This window comes from Phoca vitulina, unplaced genomic scaffold (assembly GCF_004348235.1).
Source record: "Phoca vitulina isolate PV1807 unplaced genomic scaffold, GSC_HSeal_1.0 scaffold21, whole genome shotgun sequence".
Classification (NCBI taxonomy): domain Eukaryota; kingdom Metazoa; phylum Chordata; class Mammalia; order Carnivora; family Phocidae; genus Phoca; species Phoca vitulina.
This window is the reverse complement of record NW_022589724.1, coordinates 27,636,560-27,664,318: the sequence shown is the minus strand read 5'-3', so window position 1 is coordinate 27,664,318 and position 27,759 is coordinate 27,636,560. Positions and strand designations below refer to the sequence as shown.

Below are 27,759 nucleotides of genomic sequence, written 5' to 3'. Positions count from 1 at the left end.
CACCCGGGAGCTTGCTAGCAGTGCCACTTCTCGGGTCCCACGGGAGACTCTGGGCCCTCCAGGGGGCTGATGCTCGCTCAAGTTTGAGAAGCACCGGATCAGGGGGTCCCTAAGGCCTTTTCCACACCTTCTCTTGGCTGCCCCTTCCTGGGATGCCCCAGCATCTCTCACCCTGAGAGTCCCTCCTGATTCCTGGGATCCCCCCATTACAAGGCCCATCCTACTCCTCACGCTTCATTCCACAGGCACCATTGGCAATCCAAGGCCCCCAGAGAGTCAGGAACGGGAGCTGGGGGTGAAGTATGGCCACCCACTGAGAAACCTAGGCCAAATAACATAGCTTCTAAGCGCCCCCTGCCCGTGAATGTCTAGGCCATGATGAATGAGGACTGAATCCTCACCAACCCAACAAGGCTGGAACCAGCAGACCTGGGGAGGGGGCACAACCTCTAGCCCCAATTTTTGTAGCTTTAAAGCCAGAGCACTGGATGCATAAACCACAAAACAGTACGCCTTGTGGAAGAAGCCAGACACGAGGGACGTACGGCGCGGCTGCTTCATGCGGCGCTCCAAAACAGGCAGGGCTGTGGTGTGGGAATCGGAGCAGGGGAGTGGCAGTTCCAGGGAGGGGGTGGTTCTGGCTGAGAAGGGGCACGAGACAACCTCATGGGGGTTGGAAAGGCTCCATCCCGATCATGGTGGAGGCTACAGAACTATATACGCATCTGTCCAAACTCACCCAAGAGTGAATTTGACTGTATGTAGGTTACACCTCAGTTCAAAACATTCGTAGTAAAATAAGGGGCTTGGGATTGCACGACTTCTAAAAAGGCTCCGAGTCTAAAGTCTTGGACTTCTGGGATTTTGATGTGAGCTGTATGGGCGGCCTGCTTGGAAGCAGCGTCAGAGGGCAGGCAGGAGGGCGTCGCCCCGAGGCTACACTGTCACCTCCCTTGCAGCCACAGCAGCTCGAGGTCCTGCTCCAGAAGGTCCTGCTCCGGAAGGTCCTGCGGAAGACAGCCCCCACCCCCCCACCCCCCCCATGGAGGCAGGGCATCAGGAAACGACAGGGGATTTCCAGTCTGTTCCAGAGCCGAGCCCCTGGGGCTGCAGACGGCAGGGCCTGCGAGGTTCGCGGAGCTTCTCTGGTAGGAGTCACTGTTGTCGGTTAGAGCAGGTGGGAGGCAGTTAACTAATTTAATGAACAAGAATCACGAAGGCAAAAATGAGGAGAGGGAGGAGGAGAGAGAGCAACCAGGAGTCAGTGCCTCCCTACAGGATTACAAACATACATTTCCGTCAGAGAATCTTTATTTTACATGTTTGCATCACAGCAAGAGGATCCATCCCATACGTCACCCTGATCGGAACCCCCACCCATGACACGTTTACATAAATACTCTTCAGTGATCATTAGTGTTAAAAAAAAAAATACTGAAACTCCTGCATCCCAATCTAACCTAGAAAGCAAATGATATTTACAGACATTTTCTCCTGCAAACGAAACTTATTTTTTTGGATTAGATGTGTCTGACTTCTTTTGAGGTCACATGACCAGGCAAATCCAATTTATGGTCGGGAAAAGCTGCTTAAGGCGCCAAGAACCGCCCCCTTGTGTGGCCAGGATTTGGGGATCCTTTTGTAATAAGGATCTTAAATGCTAGAAGGCTGCCCTGCTGGCCCCCGTGTGATTTGGCTGTCGACTACAAAACCCGCCCTAGAATAAGCTGTCTTGGAAGTGAGTGAGCTTTTCTGTCTCACTTCGACCCTTACTGACTTTGTCCAGAACTCCTCCTTCCCAAACGGCCTGCCTGCAGACTTCCTGCCCCCAGAATTCCAACAGTCCCTGGGCAACACGACCAGATCCTTGCTCCCACACCGCCTAGTCCCTCTCTCGGCCGGGCTGCCTCCTTCACACAGTAGCTCGGGCGATGTGCATGTCCCATGTCCTCACAGAGAGCCACCGAGAAACATCTGTCAAGCATAAACCATCCAGAGGGGTCACAGGCTACAGAGCAGCCCCCGGGGAAACCTGGAACGTTCCGTCCACCGATCGATAACCATACTCCAGGTGGGACAAGTATTAGCATCAACTCAGGTGGGTCTCTTTTAAAGACTTCCCGCCCCAAACACCCTGGAGAAACCTGGAGTCAAGAGCAATCCTTTGGAACACACGGTATGTTCCAGATGAATACCTTTTTGACATACCAAGAAGTACCAAGTCAAAGCCTAAATTCTTTAGTGGGGAAGCTACTCATTTACTGAATCCTGAACGGGAGAAACAGGTAGCAGGCCATGGGCATCGGGGACTCAGCACGTTCTTAATCTGTTAAAAGGCCGCGGGTAAGTCTGAGGAAAGCAAAGGGGTGAGTATGGAGTGTGGAAATGGGCTGGGATCTGCGTCCCTTGAAATCCAGCAGCTTATCAGCATGAACGGTCCCACTGTTCCATGGGGTGTATGGAGCAGCGCCAACCACTTCATCAGACCATCTAATGTTCTAAGAGCCTTCCTCGGAGAAGATGCTTCAGGATGTGGGAGATGGCCACAACGCCACTCAATTCAAACAGGCATCTTCTAACACTCTTCTTAGTTCCTAAGGACTGGCTCCTGGTAATAGACTCTTAAGTACTAAACAAGAATACATTTTACTGCAAAGGTCCAAAGCATAATGTGCAGCATTAACATGTACGCTCTTGATAAAATTCTCCTTGGCTTAGAAAGTACATGTGTCACACGGCTCCAATGCTGCAATGCACCAAAGCCTCCAGCCCATGTTCCCAGACTGAGCCTTTGTGCGATCAATAGCTGTGGGCTGAGGAGGAGCGGGGGAGGAGGAAGAGGAGGGAGGAGGAGGACGGGGCGGGGGGGGGAAGGAGGGGGAGAAGAAGGGGGGCAGGTCGTGGAACAAGAGAGAGCAGATATCCCGATGAGATCATAATGCAGGAGCAGAGAGCTCACCACGACAGGCACGCAGAGCACGATGAGACATCGCTGTGTGGCTGCCTGGATATGTCCAGGAGAGACCAAACCTGGAAATTGTACTCCAAAGTGGTTTCTTGGAAGAAAACTGAACTGACTCAGGCAATGATCTGGGAAACCATCTTTCACACTGGAGTAAGCACCTCCTGACGGGAGAGTGGGCCACCAATCCACCAGAGTTGTAGTCAGCAGGTTCAAATGCACTGCTACTGAAATTTTAAAGCATCAAGGAACCAAGAAATAGGCTGATGGAGTCTTTGGCTACAGTTAAAAGCCAGGATTAAGAGATCGATGACTGTTCCTGTTGTCTTAGTAATTTTCTAGCAAAATACACAAACTTTATTACAGGAATAGTACAGATCCTTTATTTCCTCAAGTCCCGCAGCTGGCTGCCCTTGCAGTCCAGAGCAGATTTCCCAAAGGAAGCACGGGGACTATGCGGGGGCAGAAACGGAGCAGGAACACAAAGCAAAGCTATAAATCCTGCCATCTCTCTAGGATGCGCAGCCGATCCCCGAAATACTGACGGGCTTAGCAGCGGAAACTCTGACTCACGACGCCCCCACGTGGTGGTGAAGACTGGGCTGCTGGAAGGACTGGTGGGACTATCTGGCTTCGGACCCCAGTGGTCATCTTTACTCGGGAGGAGAGCTGAGTGCTAGTCCCAGCTCCCAGATGATGGACAAAGGGAAGGCATTTTTACAGAACAGGATGGAGAGCTCTAACAATTTGTACAAATGTGGGAAAACCAGTTTTCCCAATCTGGGGCTGGGGTTTTGATTTTTCTTGATCACTGGGCCTCACTTCAAACCTTCTGCCACTTACAATACAGGACTTGGGCAGATGACCTGCTTGTTAGTCTTTATTCCTAAATCACGACCTTATCTGGCCTGCACCTTCCCGTTCAGAAGGGTCGGGACTGTCTCAGCCACCACGTGCCTGAGCCCTGAGGCGCACGTGTGGCACCGGGAGCCCAGCACTCTGGCTCACGGCCTCACCAGGCTGCTGAGGCTCGGGGCTCTGCCAGAGGAAGGCAGAGGCTCGGGGAGGGCAGTCAGGTTGGAGCTGCCCCCACACGTTCTCTTCCTCCCCGGCTCCTTCACTCCCTGGCTTCCGGCAAGTGAATCAAGGACACCTCCGCAGGGACACTTTCGGGGGGGCGGGGGAGGGGGAGAGGTTTCATCACACCCTGGGTCTTGCCAAGAAGTCTTATGGCCTAGTCAAGAACATCTGCTCGCAGGACAAACAGCAAATGCGTCCCTCTGAGGGAAGCACCTAGGGGGGTTTGACCACAGCACGAGACACATTTCAGAAGTACTGGGACTGTGTTTACGCCAGGAAAACAAAAGTCTTAATATTCTCGTCCTCCCTGCAACTTCCTTCTCCTATTGTGTAGCCCCCATTTAAGGAAAAAGAAAGACAAGAAGAACGGAAGAAAGACAGAAAAAGAAAAGGTCCCTTAAAGAAATACTCAGGGCGAATTTCGTTGCTCCTGAAAGTGGGGAGACACACGGCCTCTTCCCCCAACTCTGTGGCGAGGCGAGCAGCAGCCTCAGGAGACGGAAGACGCCGGCTCATACCCCACGCCTAGCCAGGACCGAGCCTCTGTGCAGGAAGGGCCGCAGACAGCACCGAGGACTCAAGAAAGTGCGTGAAGAGAAGGCTTTTCCGCTCCCTTCGTCCGGGAGAGAGAACAGCACAGGAGAGGGACAACTGAGGACAGACTCTTCAGGTGCCCGAACCTGGGGTGCTGAGCACCGCCCCCGAATCCTGCAGTTCCTGAAGGACGCTTCTAAGCCGAGGGGGGTGGGGGGAGGGGAAAACCACCTCCGGAGACAGCTGCCCGCCCCCCTCCCCAGACCCAGGCAGGTGTGGGCTCCGGGCACCCCCAGCAGGCGTTCCCGACGAGGCCACAGTTCAGCCTCTGGTCTCAGGCCCGGGCTGCCATAAGCCTGGTGGGGAGATTTCTGCCCACCTCCTCGCCTGGGCCACAGTGGACCTTCTGAGCGTCCCATCATCCAAATGACTGAGCTACCGGCTGCACCACTTGAGGCGACTACCCGTGCCCATCTCCAGGCTCCGGAAGTTTGGAAGGGCCCTCTGCTGAGTCTCTGAGAAAGAGCTCGCCAGCCCCAGTCCCTGAGAGTAAAGCTCTGTTCAACCACACCTGTTCTAATCTTAGCATGCATGCCCCTGGGAGACAGGGACGAGGTGTTTCATTCCTGCCAGAAAGCCTACCTGGTTTATAGGAAAAACTTTCTAACGATGACGATTTGCTTGTACTTAAATATCTGCTTAAACACTACCTTTTCTGCCCCCAGCTGCTCCTTTAAGAGACATTCCTTCCCATTTCTCCCCGTTATTGTGATTACACAAAACAAACACAGCCACAACGAGAGAAGGAAAAGAGGTGGTCCTGCTCTGGGCAGTCAGAGGAGCCAGATGTTCAAGGAAATCCTACTGGACAACGCTTTCTGAGCTTAACCATACACTTCTATCCATCCATCAGACAACACCAAATATGCTTCAATCAAGAAAAGCACTTTCCACCACGGTTCCAGAGCCGTTGACTCTGACAGGGCCATTCAGCCTCCAGATGACAGAGCCCTTTTGGGAAGAAGACGGCCGGGCCTCTAGAGCTGCTGGTTCCTGGTCGCTTTCAGAATCCTGGGTCAAGGTCTGGGGCAACATTCAGGGCCAGGAACCCTGAGGCAGGCTCCATATACTAAACTGGGTTTTGACACTGCTTTCTAAAATAACCTAATTTCATCCATTTTTGTCCCCCAAAGACATCACGATAAGTTTCCTTTCCCTTCTAAGTCCCTGTATCCTCCCTCAGCCCCTGCTCATTTCCTGCGGCCTCATTCCCGAGCCGTGACTGGCCCCAGCCTCGCGCCGCCGCCCTCCCTCCCTGTCCACTGACACCCCCCCCCCCCCGCTGCCACACACTTGGGGGCACAACTGCTTATGTCTTGAGAGTTCGCAATTAAAAAAAAGAAAGAAATATAACTTACAAACAATGTCTTCCTTTTATCCTATCTACACTCCCTCCCCACCATTCCCACCTGAAGGAGAATTCTAGCTGCCCATAACCAGCCACAGATCCAGTTTCCATAAAAGAGAGTAAAAAATTAGGTTTCCGTGGCACTTTGTTCCCAGCCGCGCGCTCTGCGGTGTCACTGCTGGGAGGCGCTAACTGCCCCTGCTCACCACTAGGACGATTAATAAGTTAGAGGTTCTCTTCGACAGTCCCAGCTCAAGGCTGCTCCATCACGCGGTGCCTTCCCAATCGCCCTGGGGCTCCACCGAGCCGTTGGTCACCTTCTTGACTTTCTTCATGTTCTCCATCACCCCTGATGTCGTCACTCTGAATGAGGGGGGAAAACAAATAAACCAGTGGGAAAATCTCAGTCTTTAAGTAAAAGGCCATCTCACCACGGGCACAGCAGAGTGGCTACGCGTGTGGGCTCTGGAATCAGACAGACCTGGGCTCCAGTCGCGAACCCACTCCTTGCTAGCTGGGTCACCTCTGCCGAGTCATCCGACCTCCCTGTCCTAAGTGTAATAAATGGTTCCCGCTTCCCAGAACTGTCATCGGGGGAAAATAAGATTCTCCAAAGCACCTAATCAATACATACCAGCTGTTATTATTACAATCAACACTGATCCGTTGCCCTCTTTCTGTCGTGGTCTCCACAGATTCTTATGTTGCGTGTCTACGTGATTATGATTACAAGACCACCATCTGTGTCCTAACTAACCTTCTGAAAAGAAAGCTCATCAGGTGTAGTCGTTCTTCATAACCAGCCACAATGGATCATTTCTGAGTCATGGGACAGAACCATAGGTTTTGAGGAAGCTTCTGGCCCAAAGATTCCCTGACCATCAGAAACAGAGAACGGCTGCCCTTAACGAGCCCGGGGCCTGGTCTCTGCACGGCTGTCAAGGAGCCCGTGGCCCCGCCTCTGCGCTGCAGCCTGGGACAGGGGCCTTGTCCCTGTTGGTGCCCGGCCCTGAGGGGTGCCACGGAGCCCTACACTGAAAGCGTAGATCAAAAGGGAAGGACCCCGGCTTCAGAGAACGTGCGGAGCTGAGCAGAGCGGCCCTTTCCAGACAGTGAGCCACAACATCTCTCGAGAAGGTGGGGTCTATGAGAACACAACCTCTTGCCCCACTAAATGTGAGCTGGACAAGATCTACAAAGGATCCAGGTTGCTTCGCAGCGGAAGACACCAGGCAGAGAGACTGAGCTCCGCCTGGCAGGCAGGGCTCAGAGGAGTCGCAGGGCAGTGAAACGACTGTGGGTGGGTCTGTACTGTAGACACCTGTCATGACACGTTCGCCCAAACCCACAGAACGCACACCACCAAGAGTGAACCCGGAGGTAAATGACAGACTCTGGGTGATAAGGACGTGTCAGTGTAGGTTCAGCGACCGTAACAAATGTCCCTACCACTCTGGAGGGGGATGCTGACAACGCAGGAGGCTACGTAGGTGGGGGCAAGGGGCACATGGGAAACCTCTGTTCTTTCTGTTCAATTTGCTGTGAACCTAAAACTGTTCTAAAAAATAGAATTGAAAACAAGTAAACAAACACACCTACCAGCATCTCCCTAAGTACTCTAGAAAAAGAGGCACCTATGTGCCCCATCATGGACCTATAGGCATCTCCTAAGCAGTAAAATAAATTCAGTCAACTCAGTAGATCTCTCCGAGGACCCTCCCTATCCCCCCATCGGCTACCAAGTCCTTTCACCTACAAATGGTAATTCAGTGGCCCTATACGGGACACACCTAGAGTCTGTCCAGCTGGACCTAAAGGCAAATAAATGATTTTATGGGGTAAGGAAAGAACTGCCCCCTTTATTTCTCCTTTCATTCCTGCCACCATGTTGCTGCTGCGACCAGGCCTCAAAGCCAGCCAGTCCTCCCCAGAGTTGGGACTTTTCTCAGACAAGAGTCCTTCCGACTCTTGGGCTGGCTGTACTTCTGGCAAAGTCAGGACAAGGTGGGCTGCCAAGATGTGGCTCTTAGGGGAACTGGGGGGTTCCCGCAGATTCTGTGAGTATAAACATGGTCCCCGGACAAAGGAAACCGCCTCACTTCGCCATGGGACCCAGCATCACTTCCCGTCCACCGGGGCGGCCAGGGCCTGAGCCCTCCAGGAAGGGTGCACCTCTCCCAGGCGACAGGCACGCCCACAGGTCTTGTCCTCATGGGACTGTCTCCGGACTGGGATACGCAGGTGGAGCAGCCATAGGCCCAAGAGAACCGGAAGCCTTTCTTGCTCCAGTACGGCTTCTCCAAATGCATGAGATCAGAGAAGAAATGCACCCTCAAGTCTCACAGAGTCGCTCACAGCAACAGCAGCTGCTGTGTGGAAGCCCTTGCTGGAAAGGACAAGGGCTTCCACACAGCTGGGCTGTGAGCACAGCCGGTTCATCGGACCCGAGCGGGGCTCGGGCTGTGGCTTGGGAGACACACCTGCCGTGTGTCTCTCCCCAGCAAAACACTGCTATCCAGCTGGCAGACCAACTGAGAAAACGAGGCTCACTCTGTCATGCCAGCCTGGGGCTGGGACAGAGAGGGACAGGAATCAGGGCTCTTTGGACGCCCCAGCCCAGCAGAAAATGGTCTTCCAGAACAACACACAACAGACAGGAGAGCTCTGAGCAGGGGGGACCAGGACTCGGGGTGGGGAGAAACACCTCTGCCTGGGATGGGGGGCAGCTTCGAAGCCTGTACCAAAAGAGGAGGAGCAGAGGCAAGATGGAGGGGCGGGAGGAGGGCAAAGGAGTTTCTGAACAAAAGAAATATAACGGGCAAAGGGCATGGAAGAAACAAAAGAAAGCTCCCCGCACGGTCAGAGAGTGAGAAGCAGCTGTTGGCGAAGGTAAGTGGCAGGAAGGTCAAGGGCAGGCAGGGCAGGGCCGTGGAGGGCCTTGTCTGCCTTGGCACAGCAGCTGGACTTGATTCTTACACCAGGGTTCTCAGTCCTGGCTCAAGCAGGATGCCCTGGGGAGTTAAAAAAAGGACAGAGGTACCTGAGCCTCGACGTTCAGAATCAAGTGTCCAGGGGAGGGGCTAGGGACTCTCCTTGGAAAACACTCTACAAGTGATTCTGGTAGCCAGGAGAATGGAGAGGGAGGGAGGAAGACCGGGGGCGAGGACATCAGCCGTAGGAAGGCAGAGCACTGGGGTAAAGGGGGAGAGGGAGAGGAGACACGACATTAGGTTCCCAAGAAGTAGCCGCTCACTCCACGTGGGCTGAGAAGAGGAAGGTGTTTAGGCCAACCACCACGTGCTGCTGATGGCGAGCGGGCGGACAGCGGGGCCATCAAGGCCCGTGGGGAATGCAGGGGACGCAAGCTTGGGTACCGGTGGGCAGGTGGCTAGAGGGACCCGAAGCTCAGAAGAAGCAAGTGGCTGGAGCAGGGGGCTGGGGGGAGAGGGGGGCTGTCAATTAGGAGACGGCAGCCTGTCCAGGGCAGACGCTGTCCCACCTTCAGTGCCTGCTCAGGGGAGCACTTGAGGGCCAGCGGCCCCTGAGCAGCTCTCAGGTGACGGCAGCAGTCCCGAGCCAAGTGGCTGTGCTCCCTGGGGGCTCAGGAGAGAGTGTGCAGGACAGAGACAGAAGGAGCAGGGAAGTGTAACAGAGCTGGAGGGAGCAGATGGACGAGCGCTGCCTCCCACTTCCCTTCTCCATCTAAAAGGTGACCCCTCCTTTCCTTGCAGAACCCCGACGAGCTGTGCTTGCAACCAAACGGGCCTACTGAACACAGGCACGATAAGAAGGGGAGCTTCGGGCACCCACCGCTCTTCCTGCTACACCACGCTGTGATCTTGGGCCCAAGCGGCCCCTGGACACCTCTGTTTCTGTAACCAAACCAAACCGTAAAGTACAATCCAATTGTAAAGTGTTTTCTGGACTTGAGATCTGGAGAGGCCTGGCTGAGAAATAATTCTATTAGTCTCTAATCCCCGTCTCCACTTCCGTTGCCCATCCACTTGAGCAAAGGCAGTTTAGTAGAAAAAGGTTCCCGGCATCCCTGAGGCCAGCATTCTGGATTGGGAACCCCAGAGAGGCAACTTCCCGGCCCTGGAACCCACACCAAATATTTCTTCCCTCTCTGACATCTCAAAACAGCAGAAAAGAATTCAGGTCATCAAGGATATGCATGGCACAGGAGGCGGCCACCAAGTGTGATCACTGAAACTGCATCCAATACGTTTTAACTTGCTGAATTTTTTGATAAATTCTCTTAACCAAATTGGTAAGCCTTTGCAAGCTTTAGCCCAAAGAGAGTTGTGTACAGAAATAAAAGAAGAAAAAGACAGACAGTCAGGTACTTCTGACTGCACCCTCACTCTGCAGGCTCCGCGGGAGAACCCAGGTGGGGCCTGGGGGGGTGGCCGGCATGCAGGCCTGGGCCAGAGGAAGAGTGGGAGCACTCTACCCCCAGGAGGAGCCCGGCCTGTCCTGGACTCAACTGGCAAGACTCGCCTCCCAAATGCACTGCACTTCAGAGAAAGGAAGTGGAAACAGGTAGAAGAGAAACTACCCAGAATCTCAGTCAATAAGGTGAGTGGCCCAGTTCAGTGTTCGGGGGCCACTGATGGGTAAGACTCATTAGGAAGAGGATTTGTTTTGGGGTGTGTGAAGCCTAAGGAATATTCCTTCCCACAAAGAGGAAGTAATATTTGTTCTGTGGTGGAGATCAGATCAAGCTCCTTTCTACAGGAAACACCCTTCAATGTGGATGACAGAGAGCTCATGACCTTCTAGAAAACACAAACAATGGCTCTGCTTGCCTCTGGCTTGAGTTATTTCTAGAAGATTTAAGAGGTGCCATCCAGGAACAGCACCTCCATGCAGAGGAGGGGACAGCCTTGGGCGCAGTGGCATCCCCGAGAAGCTGCCATCAGCCCTCACGCTCACCTGCAGGTGAACACGGATGGCAGGCTGAGGGCTGGAGCTTCCTTCCACCTTGGCCTGTTCTGCTCGGACACATCTTATTAATCCATAGGACTTCCTCAACAGCAGAACTTTCTCTCAGCCAGAGAGAAGCCCCAAACAATTTCCCTGCTGACTTAAAGGCACTTGGCCTCAGTCGGCAACCCAACTTCTTTTTCACAGGCTAAGCGGGACCAGCGCTCCTTGGAAAGAGCACCACCCTAAACAAAGCCTTCACCTGCGATTTGACTCTCTCGCTGGGACATACGCAGCTTTTCTGCCACTGAGGAGCAGCTCCCTCACTATCACAGGATGGCGCACACTGAGCCACAGAAAACAGGGTGTCATCACAGCGCTCCTCCCTTATAACAGGAGCGTAAGCGGAGACAACCAACGGCTAACCCTCACCCCTCCGATCTCTCCCCCAGGCTGCCAGAATGAAGGACACACTCCCTCCAGTCTCCACGTGACTTGTGGTCTGTCTGTCCACTTCCCCCACTTCCCTGCCCTGAGCTGAGCACACGCAGACCCTCCTGCTAAAATACTTACCACATATTACCAGCGAGAAACGAAAAACCAAAACAAAAACTTTTAAAAATTTTGCCATGAGACAAAAATACCTTCACAGCGCCTCCATGCTTCTGATAAAACGGCTGATGGAAAGGATGTGGGGACTCCTCCTATATTGCTGGTGAGAACTTCGAATGACCCAGGCAGCCAGCTTCCAGCTGCGCACCCCAGAGAAGCCCTGCTGTGGGGGGATGGGTGAGCACACCTCTCCCCACTGACTCTCATTTCAGACCCTTCAACCAAGTTACCGGCTCAGATTCTGCTCCTTCTAGAAAAGGCACACCGGACAGCCCTACTCCTTCCCCTCTGCTATCTGTAAAAATAGTTCTTTTGCACAGAGAGCTGTTGTTTGGGGCCCATCGGTGGGAGCTGCCTTCCGTTATTGTTCCAAAGAGCCGTCCTATGCTGTCCAATAGCCCAGCAGGGCCCAGCAGGGCCCAGGAGGCTCAGCCTCTGAATCAGGACAAGTCAAAAAGCCACCCGCCTCGCTGGAGGCAGCGCACCTCAAACTGCGCTTCGGCTGATCATCAAACACAACCACTGACCTGGCCCATCACAGTTCATCAGTAAACAAGCCAATACTCTCAGTCACTATTCCTTTTCCAGATAATGAGTGCCCTTTCCCAGAAAACAGGACCCGAAAGTCACTTGCCCTGTGACTCAGAAAAGCCCGCCTGAATGCTCGCATAGAGGTCAAGTCACTGCGCTAGCTGTGAAAAGCCACTTCGTTATCTGGTGACAGAGGAGTCTGCGGACAATTAGCAGACCCACAGACGACTCAGACGATCACATTTTCAGACACCAGCTCCTGGTGGCAGGGGCCGAACAGGAAGTGGGGCTGCCCATCCCCAGTGGTGCTGAACGGGCCAAGCCAATGCCCACGTTCCCACCCCTGGCTTATTGGAGGCAGGCTCCAACGATGCTCAGTGATGCTTAATCGGATGGCCAGTCCCATTCCCCTGCAGAGACTGAGCGATGCCCGGCAGATACTGTCCTTCAAACTGAGTAAGACCGCCTGAAGCTTAAGTGTCCATTTCCTTCTGCTAAATATAGACGTACTACCTCTGGAACAACAAAATGCAGAGAAGCTGCTCCGATTCACACCGTGCTGTTCAGTTGGGGCCAGGGGCAAAGGAAGAGGGGCAAGAAAGGAGATTTCTTACACTGATTCCATTTCCAGGTCATCCTCCTGAGAAAGTTGTAGGTAGGGGTTATCTGAAGCCGGACGGAATTTACAGCCCGTTAGAACAAAGAATACCAGCGTGGCCATTTCATCCAGGAGCTGCAAATTAAAACCCACCCCAAATAAAGGGATTAGCAATGCTGTTCTTCAGAAAGCAGTGAACTAAGCAAACTGGCACAGCCCCCCCCATCACTGACCACTCTCTCAGGCCAGGGCGGTGCTAGGGCAGGGTCTCCTCACAACGTGTGCCAGAGGCTCAGCTAGGAGCATTCTGCCCGCAGATGACAGCTAAGACCCTGGGCTTTAACCAGTCTTCACTGGAATCTTTTAAGAGCTCCTTTTATCCCCAAGTTTCCCACAGCGCCCTTAGCACCAAGCAGGTGCCTCAAGGAAGTCTCCTCTCGCCGTCCCCTACACGCAGAACTGGTACAAGCACTGGGTGCCAACTACACATTCGGGTGAGAACGAGAAAGAGAAAAGGCTCTAAATCATTTGGTGGCTTCCCCTAGGAGTTAACTAGCCCTAGTATATGGCACAGACACCATATTGTTGAAATACTCATGTGCTCTGGATTCTGAGCTTTTCTAAGCCCTGTAACTGAAGGAGAGACCACGTCTCATAGCATTTTAATTATCCAGGGCGAAGCTCACACTCCATGCCTGAGGCTTTTCTCTTCAAAGTCTTGTAAAATTGAAAACTAAAATCAATAATGCAATTACTTCCAGATTTTTCATGTAATCCAGCAGCTTTCCTGGACAAACAGATCATCTTAATTGTGGACCAGAAGCGACAGAAGTGGCCGCTTGCCTGACCCCTCTGGAGCAACCTTACGTTACAGCCCGAGACTTGTCCTCAGCCAGAGTCTCCCCCCACCCCCCCAGCAGCGCACCTGGTAGAGCCACTTCCACTGGAACGGAACGGCGAGTTTGAGGAGAAATGCAATGATCCTGGTGAAGTATATGTAACACACGATCTACCGGGGGGGGGGGGGGGGGGGACAAAGAAGAAATAAAATCAACATGGAAACGTCAGCACTGTTTTCTTCCAACATCTTGCCGTCACAAAAGAACAACAAATCAGAAGACAGCATTACCCGAAGAAAATCATTTGACACTCAGGATGTTAATTAATAAACGTGGCAGAGATGGCTTCTCTGCCAGTCCCACTTAAAAGGACTCGTTCCTTGGGCGCCTGGGTGGCTCAGTTGGTTGAGCGACTGCCTTCGGCTTGGGTCATGATCCTGGAGTCCCGGGATCGAGTCCCGCATCGGGCTCCCTGCTCAGCAGGGAGTCTGCTTCTCCCTTTGACCCTCCTCCCTCTCATGCTGTCTCTCATTCTCTCTCTCGCAAATAAATAAAATCTTAAAAAAAAAAAAAAAAAGGACTCGTTCCTCATCGCTAGGTGACCACCCAACGTGGGGAGGATAAAACATTGGGCGTGGCTGCTCTGAACTCCCGAGTCACCCCTTCCTCACCTTTTCCACATACATAACCCCACTGACTTCAATCCCCAAAGGACGGTATATTTTATTCCCAGGCTTTGAGGAATATTTTCGAGTAGTAATAGCAAAACGAAGCCCACAGGGTCCACACTGCTTTAGCCTCTTCGACAGAGGCACTGAGCCTCTGAGGCCCACACCCAGAGGACGTACCAGTAACACTGAGTACTGTAGCAAGGGAGGATGTGGCAAGGATTCCCAGTGCCGGCCACTGGAGCATGGACTGCTCACTGGGACCACGCCCAGGGTGGCTGGGCTTGCAGGGAAGGAACTGTCCAGCCCACAGATAGGAGAAGACTCAGAAACTTTCTTTTAGGAACCAGGAGGCAAACTCTTGAAGAGCTTACACCTTATATATTCCAAGAAATCATTACCCTAATAATTCAGAGCGGGTCCTGCCTTTGGTGTATGCTCAAAAGGACTTTTCACGGCCAGCAGTCCTGATTTTAGGTGTGATCTTGTTTTTGCAAATGAATAAAACAAGAAAGCCAAGGGGCGGCTCCATCTGGCATATGCCTGGAAGAGCACCCAGAGAAATAACCACCAAACTGTTAACAGGAATTACCTGGGGGAGGGGGAGGAAGGAAAGGGGAGAACATCAGGGTCATAAAGGGCTTTTGCTTTGTCTCTATAATCCTTGCATTATAAGAAAACATCAAGCATGTATTACTTTTCCAAGTATTTAAAGCCACATTTAAAACTAACATTTAAGAAGGTGTGACTCAGCTGTTTAATTCCCCCTATCAAAAAACATAATTTGGTTTGATAAAATGAAATCTGCACAGCTCCAGATACCACATCTTGTACTTTCGCCAATTCTTCGGAAGTTTATTTGCTCTACTCCTTGAACTGATCTTATTTACAGATTTAGGGTTTTTGGGTTTTTTTTTTAACTCACCAAGACGTAATAGTGTCTGAAAAGTTTCAGCTTTGCTAAGTTAATAGCAGCTAGGGAGAAGAAAGAACAAAATGAGAGGCACATTAACTTCTTTTCTCATTTTTAAAAGCAAGTGACATTCAAGCGCCCTCTGTCAAGAGGCCAAGTCTAATGCAGATGAGTACTGCCCAGGGGCACATCTATATTTCTGGAACCGCATCAGCTTGGCAGGGTTTCCCCCAGTCATCAGGAAGAATCAGGGAGTTATGGGAGCTGGGGTTCCCAGCCCCAGGTATGCTGGTGTGCATCTCCCCATTCTGGGCTCAGGAGCTTTAAACTTGCCATACCGACACCACAGAAATCCACAGGCACTACAGATCAAGATGCCCCAGCCCCCCAAAGCCACTGGTAAACATTCCAGCTCTGCCACTGTGGCTGACAGAGCTGCACTCCCCACTAGGACCAGTCTCAGGTGGGGCCCTGAGCCTCCCACTAGCTGAGGGTCTAAGTTCAATTAACCCGCGAGTGCATCTTGCCAGTTTCACTTGTAACAAGCCCTCTGAATACAACGCTGCTGGCTGTGTCCTACCTTTGGATCGCTCAAGGTCAGGGAGCCAGGACAGCTAACTTCCTGCCACCGCCTATGGCCATGAAATATTGATGACCACAGAGGGTAGCCTGGCTCCCTCCCCGATTAGCAAGCCTTTCATTCATCATAAACCTTCCTGCAGGAGGCAAATTAATTTGGCTTAATAGCATTCAATTACTGGTTCCATTTAAGAATGGCGCCGTGGGTGGAGAAGATTTCTCTTCCTCTCCCCTCTCCTCTGGCTCATGATTAGCGGGGGGGCAGTGAGGCTTAGGGTTCCAAAAGAAATCCCTGGAATCCTAAATTAATCTTCAGCGTGATGATCAACTAACAGTATCTGCAAGAACCTCCTCGGGGAAACCGAACGCCTGCCTCCATGAGGAGAGGAGCAGAAAATCTTTACAGCAAATCTAACCCTCAAAATTGAGAGGCTGTAACACCCAGGTGTCGAGCTGGAATGGATTCATGCATGCAACATTCGAAGAAGCTAAATGAAAGCAGGCAGATCAGCAAAAGCTTTCTTATCTGGCAACCTCTCTGGTAGTCTTGTTATTTTTCAAATTAAATCTCTCTGTTCTCTTCCAGCTTGCCATTCACTGTCTCTGGGCCCGGCTCCAGGATGCAGGCCAGCCGAGATGGGGCAGCTGTGGCCTTTGCCCCAGGCGCTGCTGTCCCTCAGGGGCAGAGACGTGCTACACGCCCAATACGGGCGGCACAGAGTACCCAGGGAGTGATGCGAGCAGATGCTCCTGCCCGTCTGGGGGACGGAAGCAGCTCCACTGAGGACCAAGCGTTACACCTGAGAATTCTGTGTCGAACAGCTAAGCCACCACAGGTTTAAGGCTTCACACATCTGTATGAACCAGGGTTCCGTTCCTGTGTCTTTCTGCATGGGCATTTGCTGCTCACGTGGTCAAGGAAATGCACACCCCGCCCCCAACAAGCAAAAGAGTTCTTGCACACGAACACTCAGTTCTCTTCTTTGTGAACAACCAAGGGAGAACAACATTAACACTCAGACCCTTTAGATAATAAAAATGCTTGAAAAGTCTCTTCTGAATTTCATTTGCTGAAGTAAATCCTACACATGCAACTCCTGCCCTTGCTTCACCAAGCACCATCGGCCGGCCAGAGAGAAGTATGAAGGGTTTAGTCCTGGAGGTCAAGGCGCCAGACGGGTTATAGCTGCTGTGGCCCTGTCCAGAGAAGGGCTCCCAACTTAGAGCGGGCGCACAGGGGTGAGAGGGAGGGTTCCCGAAGGAGCTGGTGTCTCAGCAGAGGCCTGACCGGGGCTCGGGAAGGAGCAAGAGCGGAGAGGCCAGGGGACGGTCCTCGGGAGGAACAGATGCGAGGGCTCGGGGGTAAGAGGCCCCTGCGTGGGGAAGAGGAAGCTGGCTGCTGGACTGGCCTGGCCAGAGAACCGGCTGGGCCGCGGGGGAAGCCGAAAACAGAGCTGATGCAGAAGACCACCAACTGTCCTCCTTGTCGCTGCTGAGGGCGCGAGGGCGCCAGGGAGCCTCTGCAGGGTCTGAAGCAGGGAGTGACTTGATCACATCTACATTTGAGAACAATCTCTCTGGAGAAAGGATGGAAAGAACCAAGAATGAGAGCCCAACTGAAGTCAAAAGCCTCGAGTTTGCAGAGGTCCCTCGGAAAGGCGGTGAGGCACGTCTTTTTTTTTTTTTTTTAAGATTTTACTTATTTATTTGACAGAGAGACACAGCGAGAGAGGGAACACAAGCAGGGGGAGTGGGAGAGGGAGAGGGAGAAGCAGGCTTCCCGCCGAGCAGGGAGCCCGATGTGGGGCTCGATCCCAGGACCCTGGGACCATGACCCAAGCTAAAGGCAGACGCTTAACGACTGAGCCACCCAGGCGCCCCGAGGCACATTTTGCTCAGTGCAGATCCCGCCTCAGAGGCTGGCTGAGGGAGATGGACAGACAAGGTAAGTCTGATGGTCCCCTCCCTCCCGGCCAGAGTGAAGAATTTGGGGCTGATGGGGCGGGAAGCACAGGGGTGAAGGCGTTGCAGGGCAAAGACCGAGTGTGAGGGGAAGAGTGGGGAAGGCACCGCATCTAACGTCTCCCAGGAGTCAGGTGCCACCCCGTGACACCCTCCAGGCCGCTGTAAGACACCCTGAGCTGAGGCAGGCCACGGAGTGCCTCAAAGGCGAGCCCGTGCGCCCAGGCCCCGGCACTGAGGCCGCGCCATCTCAGGACGCGGGCCAGGACGGACAAACAGACCTGGGGACAGGCAGCGCGGCCTCTAAGAGATGCAGTCACAGTATGTGAAGCTCAGGGTTGTTGGCAAAACCCACCAGTCATGACAGACGTCACTTCTAGTCACACTCGAGACATTTGCTTACGAGAGCGCTGCTCCTGGGGCCAGCCCCCCACCTGGGCGCTCCAGTCACAGCCGAGGCAGCAAAGGCAGGGAGGAAGCTGACTTACTGAACTGAGAAACACAAGTAGGTAGCAGTGTAGGCCCTGCACATTTGAACATCTTGGGTTCAAATTCCAACTCTGCTGCTTCCTGGCTGTGTGAGCTCAGATAAGCTGCCTAACCTCTCTGAGCCTCAGTTTCTTCATCTGTGAAACAAGGGTTGTTGGCAGAGGTAATGAGACAGTATGTGGAAAGCAAGCAGCACCCAGTAAGCACTGGACGAATGTCTACTGTTACAGTATTAGGATTATACAGTATCGACCGAACACCAACTAGGCCATAGACTGTTGCAGCAGCTGCCACATGTGGCCGGAATCCAGGCTCCAGTGAGTTCGACTGGCCCAAGTGGGGACGTGGGGGCTGCCAGCACGCCCCGGGCTGCCATCTGCACACGATGCGTCAGCCTGCTGAGCAGGCAGGACCCAGCCCCAGAGGGGGAACCTCACCAGCATTATGCAAGGAGCAGGGAGCAAGGCAGCAAGTCGCAGCCTGGAATCCCAAACCTCCTTCTGCTTTTTTCCAAAAAAGCTGTCCCTGGAGTTGAGAATGCGGCTGAGCTTGCTGCTCACTGGCTCAGGGCAGGCCGGGCTCCCACGGGAGTAGAGGCTCCTTGAGTCTGGGCTGGCTATTTCTGACCCCACCACCACAAACAGCAAATATGGTAAAAGAGTGAGTCTGGTGGGAGGAAAATGCCTCGGACAGGAGCCCAGAGCCCCACGTTCCAGTCCCTGCACTGTCATGGCTCCACGTACCTGGGCCTGGCCCGTCCTTCCCTTCTCAGGCATGGGTCTGCCTGTAGTCAGGATGTTTTTATGGCAATGGTTCTCCCCGGGGTGAGCACCAGAATCACCCCGAGAGCTTCTCCTAGTACACATGCCCGGCTGCCCCTATTATAGAATTGGACTTGGCCAGAAGGACTTTGAAGAACCTCCCAGGGAACGAGGAAGGAGAGAAGCAGGGGACAGGGAGGTTGTGCACCTGCTCTAGGAGCTCCTGCAAGGCCCACCTCCTGCTACGGGCTCCCCCACCCCCACATATGGCCAGGACTCTGGATTTTGGCAACTACTTTTTACTGATGAGAACAGAACAAGTGCCCACAGAGGCAGGAAGTGCCCAGCTGTTTCAAATAATTACCAAGGCAGGGACGCCTGGGTGGCTCAGTCGGTTAAATGTCTGCCTTCGGCTCAGGTCATGATCCTAGGGTGGGTCCTGGGATCAAGACCCACATCGGGGCTCCCTGCTCGGCTGGGAGCCTGCTTTCCCCTCTGCCTGCTCTGTCTGCCACGCCCCCTACTGTGCTCTCTAACAAATAAAACCTTTAAAACAAATAAACAATTACCAAGGCAGCAAACTCTGTGGCCAGCAGCAAGAGCAAAGGTGCCCCATCTAGAGGAGGTGCTGCCCCTTCCCTAGACTTTCACCTTTCCTCCGTACCCCCAAGAGGAACGAAGAGGCTGGAAAGAAGACAGATGGTCCCCTTCCTCCCCAGCAGACTTGCCTAGATGGGCTTGAACCACGACACTGGTCGTCAGCTGAGTGAGGAACCATGTGCCAGGCACCTTCTCATGCTTCATCTGGGGTAAAACCTCACAACAGCCTCCGTGAAGGAACAACCACTGTGACCACTGCCTCACAGAGGAAGGACTCAGGCCTGGAGAAGTTTTAGCAAATTACCAATGTCACACAGCTTGTAAGTAGAGAAACCAGTACTTAACACCCAAGTCCACCTCTCTCTAAAGACCACGCTCTCAATGCCCACACTTTGCACTCAGAGAAAGGCAATTCATAGCTTTGTAATCCCCTGGCAGCCTAGGGCTCAAAATGCTGGGCAGTGCCCAGGAGCTGCCAGCAATCCATCTTGAAGAGGTAATACTGGGTGATTTATGAGACACACAGAAGCAAAGGCCCATGACAGTCTCTTAAAGGGTGAAAAATTTCCAAAACAATCCTTCTCTGGGTATAAAGAAAGCCTTGAGGCTTAAAACCGTCCCCATCTACCCCAAATCCTTTTCTCCTGCTTCTTCCCTGCCGTGCTTCAAAGGGAATTTTGAGTCGAACACCACAATTACAGAAATAAGGATGCTAACAAGGCCTGGCTGGCGTCAGTGTTGCTCGGACTCACTCTGAAGCTCAGCGGTTCCACAGTCTGCTTAAGCTCTGAGTTCAGTCTCCCTCTGCTGAGGCGGGGGGGAGGGGGGGGCGCACAGCAGCTGCCCCCACTTTCGTGGTCGAGCACAGGCCTGGAAGCCAGGCCACACGTTGACCTGGGACCACACTGGCCTGGAAGTGTCCGTTTTGGGGAGAGACCAGCTCACCAGGTGGCCTCTGGCCTCCACTAAGAGGAGATGTCACTAACCTATCTCACGAGGACAGTATCAGGAGCAAGTATGGGAACGGCTGTGGTAAGACAAGAACTCTGTACAGAAGGAAACTCGGATTTTCAAACTGTCGAAGGTCATGTGAAAAGTGGTTCAAAATACATTTCCAGGGGCGCCTGGGTGGCTCAGTCAGTTAAGTATCTGCCTTCGGCTCAGATCACGATCCCAGGGTCCTGGGATGGAGCCCCGTGTCGGGCTCCCTGCTCAATGGGGAGTTTGCCTCTCTGCCCCTTCCCCTGGTCGTGAACTTGCGTTCTCTCAAATAAATAAATAAAAATCTTAGAAAAAAATACATTTCCAATACACATTTAAAACAATGATCCAGGAGTGGTCAAAATTCACCAAACTGAACAGGTAAGGGCTAATGCATCTCATTGTAAGCCAATGTGACTGTAAAGGAACAATAAAAAGAAAGAAGCACAAATGGCCCAAGAGACTGGCCGATGACCAGAGTACACACTAGGGAAGCTAACTGTAAGATTTCTGCTGTCACATCTGCTGAGTTTCTGTTCTTGCCTCCCTTCTGCTCTAGAAACACCAAAGGCCCTTTGGGGGTGGGAGGTAGGGTCCGAAGGACCCACGCTGATCTGAGTCTGCTCCTGTGTCCGCCAGCCTGCAGCATGCACGACGCTGGGAGCCCCGCTAGTCTGACATCATGGCTGAGGCTGGGCTGAGCCAAGGAGCACGCCGCGCCCCGGCTGTCCGTGGCACAGACTCACAGCTGGCAATGAGCTGGGTGAGGAAGAAGGTCAGATGTCCCATTGCTTGATGACACAGCCTGGTCAACAGCAGACAACACCTTCTCCATAAGAGAACCGGATCTCCCTAAATACTGCGGTAATCAACTGAGAAGAGTTGGTTTCAACTGTGACTCAGGACTCGTAGAAACCAAACGCAAGCCAAGGCCACTAGGCAGAAGAACCCTGTCCAGGACCAGGAAGGGTATACCAACTCAGATCGCAAACCAGGCCTGCTGGGTGGCCAAGGGCCCCCCAAGACAGCAAGGTGCCCAATGTTTTGAAGGCCCAATAAAAAAAATGGCAATGTGTCCATGATGTGGCTGCTTCTCAGGCTGGGGATATGCAGAGGCCTCTTTGCTTTTTGGTTATAGATTATATTAATTCAGGATGGTAACAGTGGTTGATTATTTTGAAATGTTGAGCAGAAGCTATGGTTATGTTAACAACATTAAAAGAAGTTTGGGTGATCTGCTAGGGGAAAGTAATGAAAACAGGGTTTGGTGATTAAAAGAAATGAAAGGTCATTGTATTAAGCCAGTCTAATCAAATACTCTTTCTCGTTACTTCTTCAAAATAGTCTATTTAGCTGTGGTTTTACCCTTTCTAGGGTCCTGGACTCCTCTGAGATTTGCTGAAAGCCACAAACCCTCTGCCCAGGTAAATGCACGCGTGCACAAAACCTCACCCAGTTTCTGGCGCCTACACAGCCCCCTCCCATAACGCACTCACAGATGCCACGTGGAAAACATGGGAACTAGAGAGCTGGACTTACTCTGACACGAGGTGGCCCTGAGTACAGGACAGAATGCCACACCGCCCCCGCCCCCATGGCAGAGGACGAGCCTTCTAAGCCCCTGCATCACACCGGCTGGAGAGAAAGCGTTCCTGGCGTGCCAGCACGCCGCCTGTCTGGCGCAGAGGCTGTTTATGGCGCTCTCGTGGCACAGCTTTAGACTTCAGGGTCAGGAGAGGATCATAGGCATACGCTCTAACTACATACCCAGGGCTAAGAGGAAGGATGAAAATTTTCTGAGTGACCAGATAAAGGGCATCTCATTTTTTCTGCCTCTTCTCTCCTGTTACCTTGAAACAGTGCTCCAGAGGGGGTAATCCGAATGCTATCTCCAAGGGCAGGGCAGAAAACAGCATAGAACAATTCCAGAGGAATTCTTTCCTACCCAGGCGGCACCCGGTCCTAGAGTCCTCCCCACATGCTGGGGAAGGGAAATCACAGCCAAATGTGTGGTTGGGAGGCTCCCCCTTCTCCTGACCTCCTTCTTCACCCTAGGGCTTTTGACCTAGGGCCTCCAAGTCTAACCTAATCATAATAATTCTCACTGCCTACAGCATCAGTGGGCACGGGGCACCTCAGTTTCTACTTGGAAAATGTAAATAAAGATTGGACAAACCTGAAATTATAACCAGAAACTGAGTCAAAGGAGTCAGGGAAGACAGTGCTTATAAACATCAGCCCAGGTGGAAATGTATAACCCAAAGCTCTGCTGGTAAACTGAGGGCAATTCATGTTAAAAGTCATCTTGTTAGTGAAAGAAAAGCACAGATACCCATTAGAATAAGAAGTCAGGTAAAATATCACAGCAAATAATGATGCAAAAGCTATTGCCCCAATCAAATGACAACACAGTCCTGGACACAAAGATGAAGTTCAACAAATGGTTAAAAGCAGTAATTTCTTAAATCTATGTAAGCTTTATAGTTTTCAAAGCACTCAGTAAAGGGTGAAAAGTCAGTGGTCAACATCACTGTTACAGATATGATTTTTAAAATGGTATCTCTTTAATGTCTACAACAGCCAGGAGTTGGCAAACTTTTTCTGTAGAGGGTTGGAGAGCACCCTTGTGGGCCCGATGATCTCTGCCAAGGACTCAACTCAGCCGCTGAAGCACAAAATCACCCACAGACAATGCATACACAAATGGGCATGGTGCCAGTAAAACTTTATTTACAGGGGCGCCTGGGTGGCTCAGTAGGTTGAGCGTCTGCCTTCAGGGGTCCTGGGATCAAGCCCCATTTCGGGTTCGCTGCTCAGCCGGGAGTCTGCTTCTCCCTCTCCCTCTGCTGCCTGCCCCCCTCTCCCGCTCATGAACGCTCTAATAAATAAATAAAATCTTTAAAAAAAAACGATTTACAGAAACAGGCAGGAGTAATTTTCTTCCTTTCTCATCAATGGGTTTTTCATTAGGTCTGTTTACATGAACCCACCTAAATAAAACATATTTTTTTGGCATGAGATGCCCAGAACTAATGGACTCTAAATAGTCACAAGAATCTGGCCAAGTAAGTCTGAAATAAACTCTCCAGGCACAGGAAAAAAGAACTAGGCAGGCTTTTTGGTCATGGCTGTCATGACCATGAGAGATTTAAGAAGCCTCATCTCTATCACATGGTTCTCAAACTTTTGGTCTCAGGATTCCTTCATACTTTTAAAAATTATTGAGGACCTTGGGGAGCCTGGGTGGCTCAGTCATTAAGCATCTGCCTTCGGCTCAGGTCATGATCCCAGGGTCCTGCTCCGCGGGAAGCCTGCTTCTCCCTCTCCTGCTCCCCCTGCTTGTATTCCCTCCCTCGCTGTGTCTCTCTGTGTCAAATAAATAAATAAAATCTTAAAAAAAAAATTATTGAGGACCTCAAAGAACTTCCGTTTATGTGGGTAAAATCTACCAATATTTACCATATTAGAAAACTAAATTTCAAAAGTATTTAATAATCAAATTAAAAGTGACAAAATAAATCCACTATATGTTAGTGTAAATATTTTTTTAATAAAAAAATAACTCATTCAAAAAAATTTGAGAAGAGTAGAATTGTTTTCTGTTTTTGTAAATCTCTTTAATGTCTGGCTTAATAGAATGCAGCTGGATTCTCATATCTGCTTCTGTAGTCAATGTGCCATGAAAGTGTTTTGGTTGAAGTATGTGAAGGAAATATGGCTTTATGCAGATATAGGCCCTTTTCAGAGAGCTATGAACAGTCTTCTTTGACATTAAAACTTGCCAAGTGGTAGCTTCTTAAAAGATTAGTGAGGTGGGGAATCTGAAACTGTGTCAATGAATTTCCATAATCTGTCATTAAAATCCACTGGTCCAGGGGTGCCTGGCTAGTTGTGAGTTCGAGCCCCACGTTGGGTGTAGAGATTACTTAAAAATAAAATCTTGAGGCGTCTGGGTGGCTAAGTCGGTTGAGCATCCGACTGTATTTCGGGTCAGGTCATGATCTCAGGGTCATGAGATGGAGCCTCGCAGAGGGCTCTCCGCTCAGTGGGGAGTCTGCTTCTCCCTCTCCCTCTGTCCCCTCCTTCATGTGAGCCTGCACTCTCTCTCAAATAAAAAAATACATCTTAAAAAAAAAAATCCACTGGTCCATCTTGCACTTTGAATGGATCTTTTATTCATGCATGACTGTGTAACACACATTGGCCAGGTGGAAGATACTGTTCAACCAAGTCATGCAGGTGTCTGAAATATTGACACTTTTTATCATAAAATATTTTTTTAAGTCACATTTGTTAATATCACCCCTTCTCACGTAGGTCTTTTAAGAACTGGGAAGCTATCAGGCCTTCAGTGGTGGATGTGTTTTCCTAAATTAACATTTGTGCTTTCAAGTGAAAATGAGATCGCCAGCAACAAATACTTCTCGTCATTTCCCTGAATTGACAAGTTTACTTCGTTCATTTTCAAGAAAATGTCTGACAAAACCTCATGTCTGAGTAACCATACCAAAGTTTTATTCTTTCAAACAAAAATGATGTCCCAAGAGAAAAGCAGCTGGTTCAGCTTGCAACTCCAACAACTGCACATGTGCTTTCCCCTGAGACAACTATCATACTTTGGTGCACAGCAGAAGTACTTCACACATACTTCCCATTTCATGACACTTGGAACGTTCAAAGACATGTTTAAAGGCTGAAACTGAATAACATCAGTAGTTTTTACTATTTCATCAAGGCCGCTCTTCAGTGAAACGAGCCTCTCTCAGCGCTGGCAAGCAGGCAGCGATGGCCGCTAACACAGCTTGGTGCGCCGGCCTCGAGTCCTGCTCTGGCACCAGCTGCTTGACCCCCTGCTGCTCGTGTACCAGCAGAGCAGATAACGACGACCGTGGCCGGTGGTGAAAACAGTGTGACCCCGAGGGCCCTCGTGGGAACTGCTACCCTGACGAGTACTTCCCACGGCCGCAGCTACTTGCAGAACGTGGGCGCCGCTCCCAAGGAAGCCAGGCCTCCACAAACCCTGCAACTAGCCAGTCACAGTTTAAGTGCCTGTGAAGCTCACATAAAAGCCCAGAGTCCTCAGAACACTTCCTCTCAATCTTCCTCTGAAACACAAGGGGGGAAAAAAAGACGAGCAGCAGCAGAGATTGTTAATTAAATGTAGGGCGTCTGCCCCCCGCCAGTCCACGACGGCGGAGAAAGGAGGAAACAGGTCTACGCTCGCGGGCAGTGACAGTCAATGTCGGCGGGCAAAACACGGTGCAACCTGAGCCCGGGTGTCTGTGTGAGACTCAATAAGCTGCCGCTCAGAGGATGCAGCGCAGCAGTGACTCCAAATGACAGAGGAGCTGAGAGAAGCAACAGCGTGTGACAGAGGAGACAAAAATGCAGCTGAAGGACAGTGGGCAGCTTCATCCTTAACGTTTCCCTCAGGTGCAAGGACTCCAGAGACGAAGAAGTAAACAACATCCAAGCAAACACTCTGAGAGCCAACCGCCATCCCAAATGCAGGGGCAGCCACTGCAAACTGCACTTCCCCCACTGGCAGTTGGTCAGGCCGGACGGCACTTACGCTGAGAGTCTCAAGCTCAAGTCACTGTCAAGGTCATGCATTGAGTCAATGGCACCAGGAGCCTAAGATCAGGAAGCAGAACATCAGCTGCTGTCCAACAAAAGCTTCCAAATCTAGTAGCAGGCTTTACTGCCCATGGCCTTCACTTTGCCAGCTGCCTCTGGGGTGGGCTAGATCTCAGAAGGGTGGACCGAGGAGCACAGGGGGCCAAGCACAACAGCCGGGAGCCTGCGGCCGGGCAGTCGGCAGTGTGCTCACTCCAGCTTCTGCCTCACTTCTGTCCCGATCCGCTCTGCAGTCAAGCCCCAGGGCAGCTTGCCGCTGAGGGGTAGGGGATGCTGTTCCTGAGACTTCTCTGCAGGGGGACTTGACCGTGGGAACATGGCTGCCCTGACTCCAGAAGAGTTACAGGCATAACCATTTTTCCAAGTACTGAATGAAATATGCATTTGCATATCAGCTAAAAAGCAGCCACGGCCTAAATCAATTCAGAGAAAGAACATGGATCAAGACACCCCAATTCTAACTACTCTGTCTCCTTTTCAAAGGGTTTGTGATATTTGCTGATGAGAAATGGGTGCCTTTTTTTTTTTTTTAAGATTTTATTTATTTATTTGACAGAGAGAGACACGAGAGAGGGAACACAAGCAGGGGGAGTGGGAGAGGGAGAAGCAGGCTTCCCATGGAGCAGGGAGCCCGATGTGGGGCTCGATCCCAGGACCCTGGAATCATGACCTGAGCCGAAGGCAGACGCTTAATGACTGAGCCACCCAGGCGCCCCAAATGGGTGCCTTCTTAACAGTATGTCAACCAGAGAACTGGTGAGAGCAAGCCCTGGTGTGCTGGTGACTTCTGGTTTTTAATATTTGCTCTCCACTGACGAGGTCGCATGCTGCCACCTGCTGGAAAAAGTGAGAAACTGCCTCGTGTGCCCCAGGCAATGACAAGAACATTCATTCAGGTTCTAGTTTCTTTTCACTACAGATGCACAGGGACAATTCGGATCCCATCTTGGGCTTCAGCTGGCTAACCATCAACTGCTAACCATCAACCACTCATGGAATGAATGGTCACAGAGACAATTCATTACCGTGGTCACCCCAAGCCCTCTCAAAGCTGGGTGCAGAAAGCGAAGAGGCAGTCAGAGGGACCAGGATGATGGAGGAGAGGGGAAGGGAGCTGGCAAAGAAGGGTCAGAGGAATCCACAAAAGGGGAAGGGCGAGGCCAAGAAGAAAAGTACCCATAAAATTCACCAACTGGAGGACATCCTCCTTGGAATTTTTAAACATTTTCAGCCAAAAAGTAAGAAAAATGAATCCAGAAACACCTAAGTGTATGAAGACAAAAAAGTAAAATGTCTCAGCTCAATATATTAAAAAATTTTTTAAACTTTAAATTTTTTTTGAGTAATGTCTATACCCGACATGGGGCTCGAACCCACAACCCTGAGATCAAGAGCCACACACTCCACCAACCAAGCCAGCAAACCGAGCCAGCTGGGTGCCCCTCAATGTGTTAAAATTAAGAGAACGACCTATTCACTGTTACAAAAATAATAATAAAGGCACCTTTTTATATGACAAGCACAGAAAAAGAAGACAAGAATATCTCCCAAACAGTTATTCTCAGAAGGTGAGTTTTTATTTTTTATTTTGGATTTTTCTGTTTGTGGTGGGGTGCTTTATTAGGATTCTAATTTGTGTTTTATTTTTTGTAATTTCACCTTACCCCATTCCAAGAAGG

At 51.4% G+C, this 27,759-nt stretch overlaps 1 protein-coding gene across 1 annotated transcript in view; it reads right to left on the bottom strand.

The window, feature by feature from the left end:
- Nucleotides 1-1,178: 1,178 nt before the first annotated feature.
- The window catches only part of GPR107 (G protein-coupled receptor 107), a 75,913-nt gene continuing 49,332 nt past the window's right edge, over nt 1,179-27,759 (bottom strand). The window contains exons 15-18 of the mRNA XM_032418604.1: nt 15,084-15,133; nt 13,577-13,660; nt 12,668-12,786; nt 1,179-6,347 (exon numbers count right to left, since the gene is read on the bottom strand). Coding sequence (XP_032274495.1) covers nt 6,251-6,347; nt 12,668-12,786; nt 13,577-13,660; nt 15,084-15,133 — 350 coding nt within the window. The 3' untranslated portion in view covers nt 1,179-6,250. The remainder of the gene's footprint in view (nt 6,348-12,667; nt 12,787-13,576; nt 13,661-15,083; nt 15,134-27,759) is intronic.